At 42.6% G+C, this 14,303-nt stretch overlaps 1 protein-coding gene across 1 annotated transcript; it reads left to right on the top strand.

Moving 5' to 3' along the window:
* The first annotated feature begins 1,737 nt into the window (after window positions 1-1,737).
* LOC140071129 (histone H2A.Z-like) lies at window positions 1,738-6,648 on the top strand. Its single transcript, XM_072118456.1, has 5 exons — window positions 1,738-1,895; window positions 2,270-2,347; window positions 3,885-3,998; window positions 5,071-5,200; window positions 5,948-6,648. Exons 1-5 carry the CDS (start codon window positions 1,893-1,895, stop codon window positions 6,007-6,009), a joined length of 387 nt encoding a protein of 128 aa, XP_071974557.1. The 5' UTR covers window positions 1,738-1,892; the 3' UTR covers window positions 6,010-6,648.
* Window positions 6,649-14,303: the final 7,655 nt, after the last annotated feature.

Genomic DNA, 14,303 nt, shown 5'->3' with positions numbered 1-14,303 from the left:
CGCCGCGTCTCTTCTCGGCGTCGCGTCCAGTCGGGTCTCCGCTCCGCCCCCGGACCTCCACCACGCCCCTGACCCTGCGCCTTATAGTCCGATGTGCCTTATATATGGAATTATTACATATATAAGGCGCATCGGACTAATGTCTTATATTCCGGTGCGCCTAATGGCCCGGAAAATACGGTAAATAAAACTGGTAAAAATATAATAATTGTGACGCAGTGACATCATCACAATGCGCCTGCCAGGGAAGGTGAGTACTGTTTATTTTTATTCAACAAAAGTGGAGCCATAAGACCGGGAGCAGAGAAGAAGCTACACTATGGGCGCTGTCCCACGTTGCATTTTGGCTGCGTTTGCAAACGCAGACCAAACCGCACCCACTGGGGCGGGCAGCAGACCAATCGCATCGGCGGTTCTATGGAAACGAGCAACCAGTGTTTTGAATTACTTTAATGCAAAACACCGGCGGCTCGTTCCCGATCGCAGGCGGTTCCATAGAAACGCAACGTGGGACAGCGGGGGTAGGGGCACAGATAAATATGCACAATAGGAAGGGGATGCAGAAGTGGGAACCATAATAAGAAGTGGAGCTGAAAAAGGGGGCACAATAAGTGGGGGGAGCAGATAAGGGGCATAATAAGGAAGGGGAGTAGAGGGAGGCACAATAAGAGAGGTAGCAGAGAGGGGAGCACAATAAGAGGGTTAATAAATAAAAGGATTAATAAAAGGGTTAGCAGAGGGGGGAGCAGATAAGGGGCATAATAAGGAAGGGGAGTAGAGGGAGAGCAGATAAGAGGTATAATAAGGAAGGGTAGCAGAGAGGGGAGCACAATAAGAGGCATAATAAGAGGGTTAGTAGAGAGGGGAGCACAATAAGAGGGGGGAGAAGATAAGGGGCATAATAAGGAAGGGGAGTAGAGGTAGGTACAATAAGAGGGAGAGCGGAGAGGGGGCTTAGAAAGGAAAGGGAGCAGTTACTTTCCGCTAGCGTTACGTTCATACCGCGACACTAGTGCACAGGGGGGGGGCGGGCCTCAGGCCGATCGCATATGCATTTCCAGGGAAACGCATGCGATCGATAACCAAGACCCGGTGTCCTGCATTTAAATAATAAAAGACATGTGGGCCTGGTTACCAACCACATGCATTTCCATCGAAACGCATATGCAATTGGCCCGAGGTCCACCGCCTGTGCGCTAGTGTTGCATTATGAACGCAATGCAAGCAGAATGTGTGACTGTGGCCTAAGGGGCATAATAAGAAAGGGGAGAAGAGAAATGGCGACCAATTAAAGGGGAGGGGAGCAGAGAAAGGGACCACAATAAGAGGGGAGAGGGAATGGGGCATTGTACAGGGGTAGAATATATGGTGTAAGAGCCATTTTCTAGGTATTTATACTGGTGTTTGGACATAGTAGTGAGTGGGATAAGGGGCGGGGTTTATTATACAGTACAATTACTTTTAGGCTAGACTATACAATGATTTGGACTAGACTATTGGGTAAATGTGATGTGGTAACCCCCAGCACACTCTCCACTAGCAGCTCTTCCTAATGAACAACACTTGCAGGGCAACCCACTACAGGGCAGCAGATATGGTTTCCCTTAAGAAAAAAATATATATCGCAATTCAAAATGCCTGCAGTCTCCGTGTTTTCCTCTTACAGCCCGGGATTTTTCACGCTCAAATAAATCGACCCCCCTTTGCTTTGTGTTTAGACCCGCCCACTATCCGTCACGTCATCATTCTCCGCCCTGTAACTCCATGATTGGTGCCTTCAGAGAACTAGTGCCCGGATGTCCGCCGCTCCATACATATAGTAGCTGCGACCGCGGGAGGGACTTTTGCTTTGAATCCGGGGATTGTTGTAGGAGCGAGGAGAAGCGATAAGAATGGTAAGCGCGCTCTATTCTGGCCCGCGCGGGCTCCCGTCCGCCGAGCGAGAGGAAGGCACTCGTCTTATGTATAATCACACGGCTTTATCTGAGGAATTGCAGCGTGTGTTATGTCTTCCCCTATGAGGTCTATGTAATCCCAGCTGCGGCTCTGTCCTCGGCTACACGGTATATTGTATCCCCGCCCTCCAGTATGGCGCCTCCTTGTGGCCGCACTGTCTCTGGCGGGCTGCTGGCCGGAGGACTCTGCGGTGTAATCTCTATGGATTTCCCTCCAGGACCAGGCACAAGCCTCATTCTATGTAACCCGTCACCTCCCTGTTCTTATTTTTTTTTATTATTTTTTTTCTAATGTATTGCTATTGTTTTAACAGGCAGGTGGCAAGGCTGGTAAAGATTCTGGCAAATCTAAGGCATCATCTGTTACCCGCTCTTCAAGAGCAGGACTGCAGGTAAGAAGGGGTTAAACTCGACTAACTTTTCCGAGGTTACAGGTAGTTTACTACAGATCCATCACTGAGTGGTTGTCACAATAGACTGGAGCTTCCGGGATATCTCAGGTTTAATAACTGGGAATATATTTTATTTCAAATGTCAATGTAACAAAGGCTCAAACACACTTCAACCATTAAAAGTAGCTTGGGAATTTGGGCTTACTTAGAGGAGGTTAGAGTGATGTGTAGTGGACTGTCTTCTGGAATTTGTGTGTGACTGACCATGTGTACATGTTATGCAAAAGTGAAAGAGAATGTCCGCAATTCATATAAATCCATTTTAATGTTTATTAAATCCAAATTTTAAAGACCTTAAAGTCACACACTAGTGTCAAAGCAGTAGTCCCAGTACCCAATAATATATTTAACTACAAACCTAACCAGGCAGAATACAATTAGTATGAGTAAATTCTATGTATGCAATACATATCTCGTACCCACTAATGTATTGTCAACAAGACTAGTACATAAACGGTAATAGAGCCATAGTTGTCCAAGGAGGCAGAGTAAGTTCTTTTTGATTGACCCTTACTCTTATATGTGGCTGTGTACATGTCTTCCTGTTTAATAATAATGGATAATTTTGTTCTGTTTTTCTGTAAATTTCTTACTTTATGCTTGCTTTTGTTTCTTTGTCTGTATTTTTGTACTACTTGCATATTCTTTAACACTTTAAAGAGTGAACAATTAAAGCCTTTAGAAAAAAGTCTTAAGGGCTCAAACACCCTTCTCAGTCATTATTAAATTTAGTTTCCATTCTCATAAAGAAAATGCATGACTTCACCCTTGTGGCTGCCCCTTAAGGATGGGCCCAAGAACACTCACCACTGAAATGTACATTTAGTTAATCAACTGTCGGGGCAAAACTGTTATGGGAACCAATCGGAGCTCAGCTTTCATTTTATATTGGACCTACCGCTCTAAGCTGCTTTTAATCTCAACTCCCCCATTGGCTTATTCTCTGTGAGATGTGTTTCTGTGTGGGTATGTATGCCAAGACTGTTTTCCCAGAACTAATTAATTCTATTTAAATGCCTGTGGTTTATAAGCAATTGCTCTGCAACTCTATGCACAGCTCTTAAAAGATTAGCATAAATTACATTGTACATTTATAAATGTGCTTTGGGGGTGGGGGTTTATACACTATGGGTTTTAGATCTGTAGCATGTCGGTCAAATTGTAAATTATGCCCTATTTATGCCTACCTTTAGTTTACTGCTGTTGATTGGTATGCTTACTTAGGACTCCAGTCTTTGACCCCATATACACAAGACCACCTCTTCACAATTTTTTTTAGCTTACCTGCCCTGTATAGAGCAGGACAGGTGAATTCTATCTTGGTAGAATATTGCCCCTGGTAGAAAATCTTTCAAACACAAATGACTATGCCCCTTAATGCCACAGGTGTTCAGTTTGTTTCAACCTGGCAGCCCTTTTCCTTGATGGGAAGCTTATCTTATTAAATAATATTTTATTTTATCATTTTGTTCTTTAGTTTCCGGTGGGTCGTATCCATCGTCTTATGAAAAACAGGACAACCAGTCATGGACGTGTTGGTGGAACAGCTGCAGTGTACACAGCTGCAATTCTGGAGTATCTTACTGCTGAGGTACTGCTACAGGGATAAAATGGTGGTAGAATGTGCAGTTACTGCTTGTAGAAGTTGAATCTTCTAGACAATTGTGCTTAAAGGGTTTGGCCACTTGTACTACTCTAATATGGGTGTTAATGTATGTTAATTCCTTATTACTTGCAGCACCATAGAATTAATGCTGATCTATAAATACTAATGACTAGCCCACTGTGCTATCTGAGTTTATATGAACAATGTGGTAGAAATTGTGCTGTAGCTTTCTGAGACCAGTTATTCATGTGGGGCTTCTATGTGACCAAATTCCACTCATTTCCATTTGTTTGCCTAATATTTAGTTGAACTGGTTGTTTGACATTTTTGTATCTGTCATGAATCAGGTAACCTGTTGTCATGAAAATAGTCTAATGCACAGAGTGGACTGTTTATATGGATACACCTAAATAAAATGTGAATGGTTGTTATCAATTTCCTGTTTGTGGTACATTGGTATAAGGAAGGGGGAAACTTTTCAAGATGGTGGTTGACCGTTGCGGCTGTTCTGAATCCAACTTTATTTTTTTCCAATGGGAGGATGAACGCCCAAAACATATTAAGCATTATACAAGAAATAAAATGGTTTGCTTGTTTGTGATCCAACTTTATTCTTTCATGAGTTATTTACTTGTTTATTTATTTACATGAACTTAAATTTGTTCAGTGTTGGATTGTTAAAAAAAAAATGTATCCATATAAATGGCCCATCCTGTATAGATCTAGAAAAAATTTTATAGATCCAAATTTTGGCTCATCCAATGAAGCATATAAACTGCTGACTTGTAGATGAATAGATTTATAATACTGAATAATCCCGCAAAACTATACATCAATCAATTCAACGTCTCCTGCTCTTTAACTTGCAGCTAGTAATCTGCACTCATTTTCCTAGCGTTTATTGCTGTAGAAGTGTTGTCTGCATGATTATTCTATACATCAAAGAAATGTTTTGGTTCCTGAAACAGATTTCATGTATCCAGAGGAGCTACTTACTAGGCACTCCCAAAAGTCAAGTCTATACATTATAGACTTATTTGTTTTTCCTTATTTTAAGGTACTTGAATTGGCAGGAAATGCTTCAAAAGACCTCAAAGTGAAACGTATCACACCACGTCACTTGCAGCTTGCTATAAGGGGTGATGAGGAACTGGATGCTCTCATTAAGGCTACTATTGCTGGTGGTGGTAAGTATAAGGCTGGCTACTTTCACACATACAGATTATACATGAAAATCTTGGAAAATGTATTCCAAACCCTGCATATTAAATACTGTTGTATTGAATAGTACAATAGCAGACCCTTAATAGAGAGATTGTGGTTAAGTTGTATCATCTCTTGAGCTTGTGGCCCAGGTAATTAAAATGGAACCTGTTATCAAGGTGGTCATTGTTACCTGCAGATAGGTTCTTATGGCTCATTCATTTAAAAAAAGTCTTTGTTGATAATGTGAATAAATCCAGTGCTTTTTATTAAAATACAGTGAGTGAACAAAAAAGAATAGAGTTAATACAAAGGAGTCATTGTTTTTGAGATGCAGCTGCAACTATCGGAAGTATATTACCCCAGCAATGCATAGACATAAATCATGTTTAATTGATTTTTACAATTATTGACTCATAACATGCTGCTGGCGGGAGCCAGGTAAAGTAAAAGAATAAAAAGCACTAGGTTTAGAGATTTCTGACATATTTTTAATTTTTTGTGAAACCGTCATAGGCTATTGGACCATGTCCAATGCTTGCTTAATGTTTGCGCAGGATAAGCGGATTGACCGCTTCGTATGCAAACAAGCGCAATTGCAACCTTTTGGTAGAAAGGGGGAAAAGGTAATGGGCCGCATGCATAAGTTGCATTGTGTGAGCAATGTTTGAGATAATGATTTATATACACTTAATTCTAAATCTGCTATAACCTTCAATATTTCATTCCAGGTGTAATTCCTCATATTCACAAATCCTTGATTGGCAAGAAAGAGCAACAGAAGGCCGTCTAATAAAATCCTCAAACGTGGACATGTCTGGAATGTAACCAGTTTTAAAGCAAACCTGTCACCAGCAATGTTGTTTTTGCTGGTGACCTGTTCCAATAGCCTTGGCTTTACTTATTTTAAAATATGCCTTTGTTAGCATTCTGATTCATTTGAGTCATGTAAGTTTAATTACCATTGCCTGGCTCCCTGCCAGCTGCACATGGTGAGTCCCGGCGGGAAGGGGGAGGAGGGCAGCTGCAGACTGCTTGTGCATCCTTGGTCTTCACTGCTCCACCCTTCATGTGTGTAGTAGAGGAAGAATGCATTAGGAGACACAGGCTGTGCCTGCCCCTCCCTGGGGACTCTCCACACACTGCTGGCAGAGAGCTAGGTAATGTGAATCTTGCTATTATAAACTACTGAGGTGTTTCAGAATGCTGACAGGCATTTTGAAAATCTGCATAGCATAGGCTAAATGAACCTGTTAACAGCTAAAAATTACATTCCTGGTGAAAGGTTCCCTTTAAGTTTTGGCTTCAAAGAAGCCAGTTCTGTGTTGCATCGGCTGGGAATTTTTAAAAATATTTTTAAGCATTTTTTTCTATTGAACATTGTTTTGTTGACTTAAAAAAAAAAAAAGAATAAATGTTAACCTTTCCTTCATGCTGTGTATCACTACTCTGTAAGAGATATAGGACAAAGGGTTGACTTGACAATAATAATACTATAATTGGCTAGTCTCTGGTGGTTTGATGAATCCAAATAATCACCCTGTTAGTTCGTATATCAATCCCATAGCCCCTGCTCCCCCTTCTGCCCCTCAACCCTGGAACGTGTACTCTTTGGTTATGGCTTGCAATAAAATTCTTTTCTTTTGAATGTCAATCATCCTATAAATTCAACAATGAGTTGTCTATAGTAACCAGTTATTTCCAAGATGGCTGACATGGGATACTATAGCTACTCCCTCTCTTGGTCTGCTCCCGTTGATATGGGTGATGATCTAATAGACCAGTGATTGTGAACCTTTGAAAGCATTGCACCCACACTAGACATAAAACCCACTTGTATTTTAAAGTGCTTATGCTGCCATTTGCTCAGCAAGTTACTGGTCCCTGCTCTGACCCAGCAGATAACACAATACAGTTGAAGGGAGGCAGGGAAATTCACATTACAATTGTAGCCTTTTTTCCATGGTCTCCTCGGAAAGGAAAAATTGTGGGGTAGGAGCTGCAATGATCCAGCCAGTTCCACACATCCTTGCTATTCCAGCAGTCCTATGAAGTGTTGCTTTATATGAAATCTACCATTTGTTTTTATGCATTGTGAACCAAACATACCTTGAGAAGGCTGTAGCTACACTGATGCAAGATAATATCTTGTTTAATCCCTGATCTGAGTACTTCTGCTCAAAAAACAATTAAAAAAATGCAGGACCTTGGGAAAGCGAGGTGCATATTGGCTGCTTTGTTTCATGGAGCTTCCTGAATTGTCCAGACAGGACTAATCAACCTGAGCTGGATTGGCGCAGAGAGATGCTCCCTTCCTCAGACAAGTCTGCTTGTCGTCTTTGATGCGTCTCTTGCAGATCAGAGGGATAAAGAGGTTCGTAAAAGTTTCTTCCAAGTTAAGAACTAAATTCAAACAAAAAATTCCAACTTGGGATCTCTCCTTAGTCCCCCCTTTGAACCACTCAAAGCAGCTAACATTAAGGATCTTACTTTGAAAGTAACATTTTTGATTGCCATCGCTTCTGCTAGAAGATTGAAAGAAATACAGGCACTCTCCATTAGAGAACCCTATTTAAAAAATAGCTAGTGACAGAATAACTAACACGAGACAACTTTTATTCCCAAGGTCTTGTCTGATTTTCATCAAAAGCAACAGATTATCCTGCCCTCCTTCTGCCAAGAACCAGAAGGAAGTGGCTTGACACTCATTAGACATTAGAAGAGCCTTATTACAATACCTAAAGCAAATTGAGTCATGACAGCAAGATTGTAACATCCTCCTTCAGTATGGGAGCAGGAGTAAAGGCAAAAAGGCATGCAAAGCGTCTATCGAGAGATGGAACCGAATGATTATGAAAATACTAAACGCAACTCAACTATGTGTTCCTGAATCGATAAAAGCACACTCAACTCGAGCCATGGGAACTTCCTGGGCAGAGAAGAGAGGAGCTTCAATAGAAGAAATTTGTAGGGCTGCAACCTGGTCCAGCCATATGACTTTTGCTAGACATAGACTAGATATCCAAAATACTAAACAGCTTGCCTTTGGTAAGAAGGTCTTACAGGCTTCCCCCCTCCCCCTTAAGAGATGGTTATTTGTTATGTCTCCAAGTGGGGCTGTCAATGGGGGACGCTAGGAGAAAAGTTGAATTATTCTCGCTGTTAATTCCATTTCCATTGGTGCACCATGACGGCCCATGTATATTCTCACCCTATGATATTTTGATGTTCAACATCATGTGTTATATACCTGTGGTATATGTGACCTGAACATACAATGAATGGGTTGTATCCACTGCCAGGTGTTGTTAAATTAAAAATGTCATCAAAAGTCACAAAAAATTACACCACCCACAGCCCCAGACACTGAAGTATGAAAAAGTTATAAGCGCCAGAACATGAAGAATTTTTTTTTCTCTTTTGTATAGGACAGTGATGGCGAACCTTTTAGCGACCGAGTGCCCAAACTGCAACACCAACCCCCCCCCCCTCATTTATCCCGAGGTGCCAACCAAAAATTTATGCAGTAACTTATTGCTTCCTGTTCTTCAACAACGTGGACACCAACACAATAGAAAGGAATAGGGAACTTTTGCATCATTGTAGCCAAGTAGCCAAGTTAGTATCAGTTTAAAATATCACTGAAAGTAGCATATTTAAGTGTTTTTAAACTGCAGGAAAATTCTTTGAGCCCTGTCTGGTGTGCTGGGACGATGGCCCGGGTGCCCACAGAAAGAGCTTGGAGTGCCGCTTCTGGCACCCGTGCCATAGGTTCGCCACCACTGGTATAGGAGATTTGAATTTTTGTAAATGTATTATAACATAAAACCTATACAGATATGGCATCCCTGTGATCTCACCGACCCAAAGAATAAAGTAGACATGTTATTTAGGGTGCATAGACAAAGCCGCAAATACGTTTTTTCACCAATATCCCTGCATTTGGGAAATGTCGGTATTTACAGTCCATCATATCCCTTATTCTGGATTTTCTGCAGAGAGGTTTGGATAAGGGTCTCAAGAATACAACACTAAAGGTACAGGTTGCAGCCAAAAACCTGTCATCAGCAATTGGCCCAAGAAGCCACTACCAGTATGTAACACCTTCTAGTTTTTGTTTCCTACATGATTCAGTGTGATGGCATGACCAAGAAAAAGAACTTTGAAGTGAGCTGTAAATTGGTTGTATAAAGTCAAGGAGGAGAGTTTAACACTGTAGGTCAAGGAAGGGAGATCTAAACGCCTCCCCTTCTTTAAATTGACATCATGCATCAGACTTCATGAGATCGGCGATGTCTCTGGTTGAAGGACCATCAATTACAGTGAAGCAGGCTTTCTGAGGAAGAAAGAGCTTGATTTCAGTGTTAAAATCTAATACTGACCAAAGCTCGTCGCAAAGCAGGTTGGACTTGCTGCGGCGGGATACCACCAGGTCACTCCAACCGACTTTGCTTGCAGCAGTGGCCAAGGCAAGGTACCAGAACGGCGGGCAAAACCAGAGTCGTGGTCAGGCCGGATGTCAGGACAGGAGACCGGGTCATAGCAAATGATCGAGACAGACAGAAGAGAATTGAGGTCAGGAATGGAAACTATGAGGCACAAAGATCCAGCAGGAGTTGCAGGAAGAGGCCGGCTATTTATCAGTTCAGCGGCCATCCAGCACCAATTAGCATTGCGCTGGTCCTTAAAATCTAACAGAGCCAGCATGTGTGACCCAGTGTCCTAGGGCGAGTGTTGGCTCTGTGAGATTAGCGTCACTTACTGGCCTCTGACTTGATAAATAGTCAGACCACAGGAGCCGTTGCTGGAACGCAGACAGGTAAGTCAGCATGCCGCAGCCGCGATGGGGGTCACAGGGGTACACATGTGCGCCTGCGACCTGGGACACTATACAACCAATTTACATCTCACTTCAAAGTTGATGTTCTGGATGTTGCCACCACACTGGGTCATGAAAGAAACACAATCTGTTGGGTGTTCAGCTACTTGGCAACATAATGGTGGTGGTTTATTAGGTCAATTTGTGCTGACAGGTTCCCTTTAAGTTCTTTCCTAGACACTAGATTGTCAGAGAACTCGCTTAATATTCAATACAGTATTTCTCCTTGCCCCGTATCTAGAGATTAAAATGTATAGAATCTCACTAACCTTGCATCTCTGATACTTGCCCAAAGTGGTTTCAAAATTTCACAGAGAACAATATATAACGCTTCCCTCTTTCAGTAACCATCCTTCCAACCCAAAGGAAGAAAAACTCCACTGTTTAGATGTAAAAAGATGAATTATCAGGGGGGTGTGGGGGTGTGGATGGAGATGTGAGACTGTAGCTCAGCAGTAATCCTGCCATATCATTGACTTCAAAGCATTAAACTCCTCTGCTACCTCACCAAATGCCTCTTATTACTCTACTGCCATGACCAAGAAGAGGAAAAACGTTATTAGCCCATGGAAACTTACCAATTTCAGGTTCCTCCCCAAGCTCTGACAACATGAGCGCTCGCTGCTTCTACTCAGCTTCCTGCAACCTCAGGCTCACAGCGCAGATCCAAGTCAGTTTCCGAGTTATATGACCCTGCCTCTCCACCTCGGGACCAGAGGGAAACAACGGACATAGAAAGATGCTCACAGTTTACAGCGAGGAAGGACCTGCAGGACCTCGTGTCATCTCCTCAGACACGGAGCCCAGCCAAACAGACTCCGAGGCTATACCAGGAGGCAAGCTACATGGAACAGCTTCTAGGCCAGGAAGTAGGAGACACATTTGACTCTCTGCCTACATCTAATAATACCCTTACAGAGGCCCTGAAGGGAATGCTGACAGTGCTACGCGAACCCTTTCAAAAGGATATTGCACAACTAATAATCCCTATAGATGGATCAATTCAGTCTCTGGGCAACAGAACCGACCATACAGAAAATCAAATGGGTGATTTTGCATCATCCCACTATGAGCTAGAAAATTAAGTACAGCAGCTAAGATCCAAAATGGCGGATCTAGAAGACCGGTGAAGCCGAAACAATGTTAAAATTCAGGGAATACTTGAAATTGTGCTACCGGCAGATTTATTCAATTATATACAGACACTCATTAAAAACATCCTTCCAGAATACTTGTACACATCCACTTTTACACCGTTAAAGTCTGCTTGAGACTGCAAGGAAGATGGGACAACTTCCAGCTCCATACAGTGACACTGCATTATACACTGACCTCTCTGCAGTGACTTTACAGCTTAGAAGGCAACTTGACCCCATCACCACCATCTTGAGAGAAAAGATCCTCTACAAATGGGGCTTCCCTGTACATCTCCTTCGTGGATGAAGGTTACTTATTACTCAAGTGCAGGGCCGGCGCTATGGGTAGGCAATGTGGGCAATTGCCCAGAAGAGAATCTCTTCTTTCAAATGAATCTTGAATTGTGTTTCTAGGTGCTATAGATCCAGATATTCAGGTTTAAAGTGAGAATATCAGGTGCGATTGTGAAATATATAAATTACTCCAGGCGGCAGTTTAAAGGGAACCTACCACCACAAATCTACCTATAAAGGTAGATCGGGTGTTAGGTGGATCAATGGGACGTGAGGATAGCCCTTTTAAGGCTATCCCCGCACTTTTTTAGTAACTTTTATCAAACTTTTATGCTAATTTTATTATGTGGCTACTGGGGCGTGGAGTAGCCGCATCTGAGGTTACACGAGGTGGCTACTCCACGCCCCGGTAGCCTCTTTTCTCCTCCTACTCACCATCTTCGGCGCGCAGCTGCTCGCCCTCGTCCGACGATCCTGCAGTCTGCGCATGCGCAGAACAGCAGGTCCGCGCCTGTGCAGCCCCGGCTTCGGAGCAGTGACCGCGCAGGCGCGGGCCTGCTGTTCTGCGCAGGCTGCAGGATCGTCGGACAAGGGCGCACAGCTACGAGCAGCTGCGCGCCGAAGATGGTGAGTAGGTGGAGAAAAGAGGCTACCGGGGCGTGGAGTAGCCGCCTCGTGTAACCTCAGAAGCGGCTACTCCACGCCCCAGTAGCCGCATAATAAAATTTGCATAAAAGTTTGATAAAAGTTACTAAAAAAGTGCGGGGACGTGAGGATTATCCCTTAAAAGGGCTATCCTCACGTCCCATTGATCCACCTACCACCCGATCTACCTTTATAGGTAGATTTGTGGTGGTAGGTTCCCTTTAACAGTTAATATCTCTGTTTTCCTGATAGTTAGAAACACTCAAATGGAATCATATAAAAGAGGTGACTCTTTTCTTTCACAGAGCCAGAGATACAGCTCTCTGAAGTGTCCCCCCTACAGATTCTTAGCCATCAGCAACAGGGAGAATTTGCTGCACACAGGAGCTGCTGCACCTCACAGATAATGGAAATAATCACTTCATATGTTACTACATTGTGATAAGGAATAATATCAACTAATATTCATGTTTTTAACCCTTCTCTATGCAGAACTATCCAAGAACACACTTTCTCTCTTATTGCCTTTTATTTCATAATAGTTTTATTTTTTGCAAAAATTGACTGATATGATGAACATTTCATTCTCTTCGACTAATGTCGCTATTATATATTAACACCGTGACCCAGATCATGTCCATAAAGCTATATGTAACACCAAATACACACACATGTTCCTGAATAAAGTTTTTATTTAACACCATCCTCCATTATTTCTCACTCAAATTCTTATGAAGCGCGGAGGGTTCTGTTAATGTGCGGATAATACAATGGCGAATATACACATATGGGGTCTATATGATCTCCTCATAAAATTTCTAGCTGGAAGCAGATATTTAGTTATTTCAGTTTTAGTGATATCATGTGGATTTATTCATGTGAGTGTATCAATATGAGGCATTTGTGAACTCTACACATATCCATCTATCACATTTAGGAGATGTGAAGGTAAATATTTTGTGTTTAGAGCACATTTTTTGCCATCAAAGTAAATTTTAAGTATTTTCTATAAAATGTTTTAGTTTGAATCAAAATGTCTATAAACTCTTTAAAGCAATTTTGAAAATGGAGCAAGTGTCTGCTTTCAGAAAATATGTGGTTTGCTGCGGTTTACTTTAATTCTTTTTGCTGTAATTTTTATTTTATTTTCAAACGTCAAAATTGTAAAAATTGCTCTGGTCAATAACGCAACAAAATATCCAGAAATGCCGGGCGGTGAAATGGTTAATACCCCTAGGTTGAATTCTCGGGTAAAGATGCTTATCTATCCCCTGTATACTTCTATCATCTATCTATCTAGTTATCCATGTACTAATCAATCTTCTACTTCTCTTCTACTGTATTTATCTTGCATATCTATCTCCTGTACATATCATCTACTTTATAGTTCTGCATCTAGAAATCTCTATCATCTTTCATATTTATCTTCTATCATAATAATTATAATTAATAATCCTTTATTTATATACAGGCGGTCCCCTACTTAAAGGAAACCTACCACTTCAAAATGACCCTTCTGACCCACAAATACCTTTAGCTTGCTCATGATGAACTGATGCTGGACCATGTTTTCATTTAACCCAGAAACCGCTGTATTCGAACATATTTTATTTCTTTGCTTTACTAAAATCTTCCTTCGGCGCTTCTGTGTGCGTCACACAGCGCGCACCACGGATCCTGCTGCTCCATAAAGCTCGCGACCGTCGATCGCGTCGGCGCCGCGCCAGTGTGAAATGTTGTCGTGCCCGAGAGCCGGTGACGTCACCGTGCTCTCGGGCACACTAGCGCATGCGCAGCAGCTCGCCGACTCGCGTCTCGGCCGGCTTTTCACTGCGCATGCGCGAAGTCCCGAAGCCTCGCGATACTACGAGGCTTCGGGACTTCGCGCATGCGCAGTGAAAAGCCGGCCGAGACGCGAGTCGGCGAGCTGCTGCGCATGCGCTAGTGTGCCCGAGAGCACGGTGACGTCACCGGCTCTCGGGCACGACAACATTTCACACTGGCGCGGCGCCGACGCGATCGACGGTCGCGAGCTTTATGGAGCAGCAGGATCCGTGGTGCGCGCTGTGTGACGCACACAGAAGCGCCGAAGGAAGATTTTAGTAAAGCAAAGAAATAAAATATGTTCGAATA

This window comes from Engystomops pustulosus, chromosome 1, assembly GCF_040894005.1.
Source record: "Engystomops pustulosus chromosome 1, aEngPut4.maternal, whole genome shotgun sequence".
Lineage (NCBI taxonomy): Eukaryota > Metazoa > Chordata > Amphibia > Anura > Leptodactylidae > Engystomops > Engystomops pustulosus.
The sequence above is the reverse complement of the archived record's forward strand: the minus strand, read 5'-3'. Positions and strand labels throughout refer to the sequence as shown.

What these genes read in the sequence shown, in the direction of transcription:
- LOC140071129 (XM_072118456.1), top strand. An exon ending in TGGAGTATCTTACTGCTGAG is followed by an intron (nt 3,999 to 5,070) that starts GTACTGCTACAG and finishes CCTTATTTTAAG; the next exon opens with GTACTTGAATTGGCAGGAAA. An exon ending in GGCTACTATTGCTGGTGGTG is followed by an intron (nt 5,201 to 5,947) that starts GTAAGTATAAGG and finishes ATTTCATTCCAG; the next exon opens with GTGTAATTCCTCATATTCAC.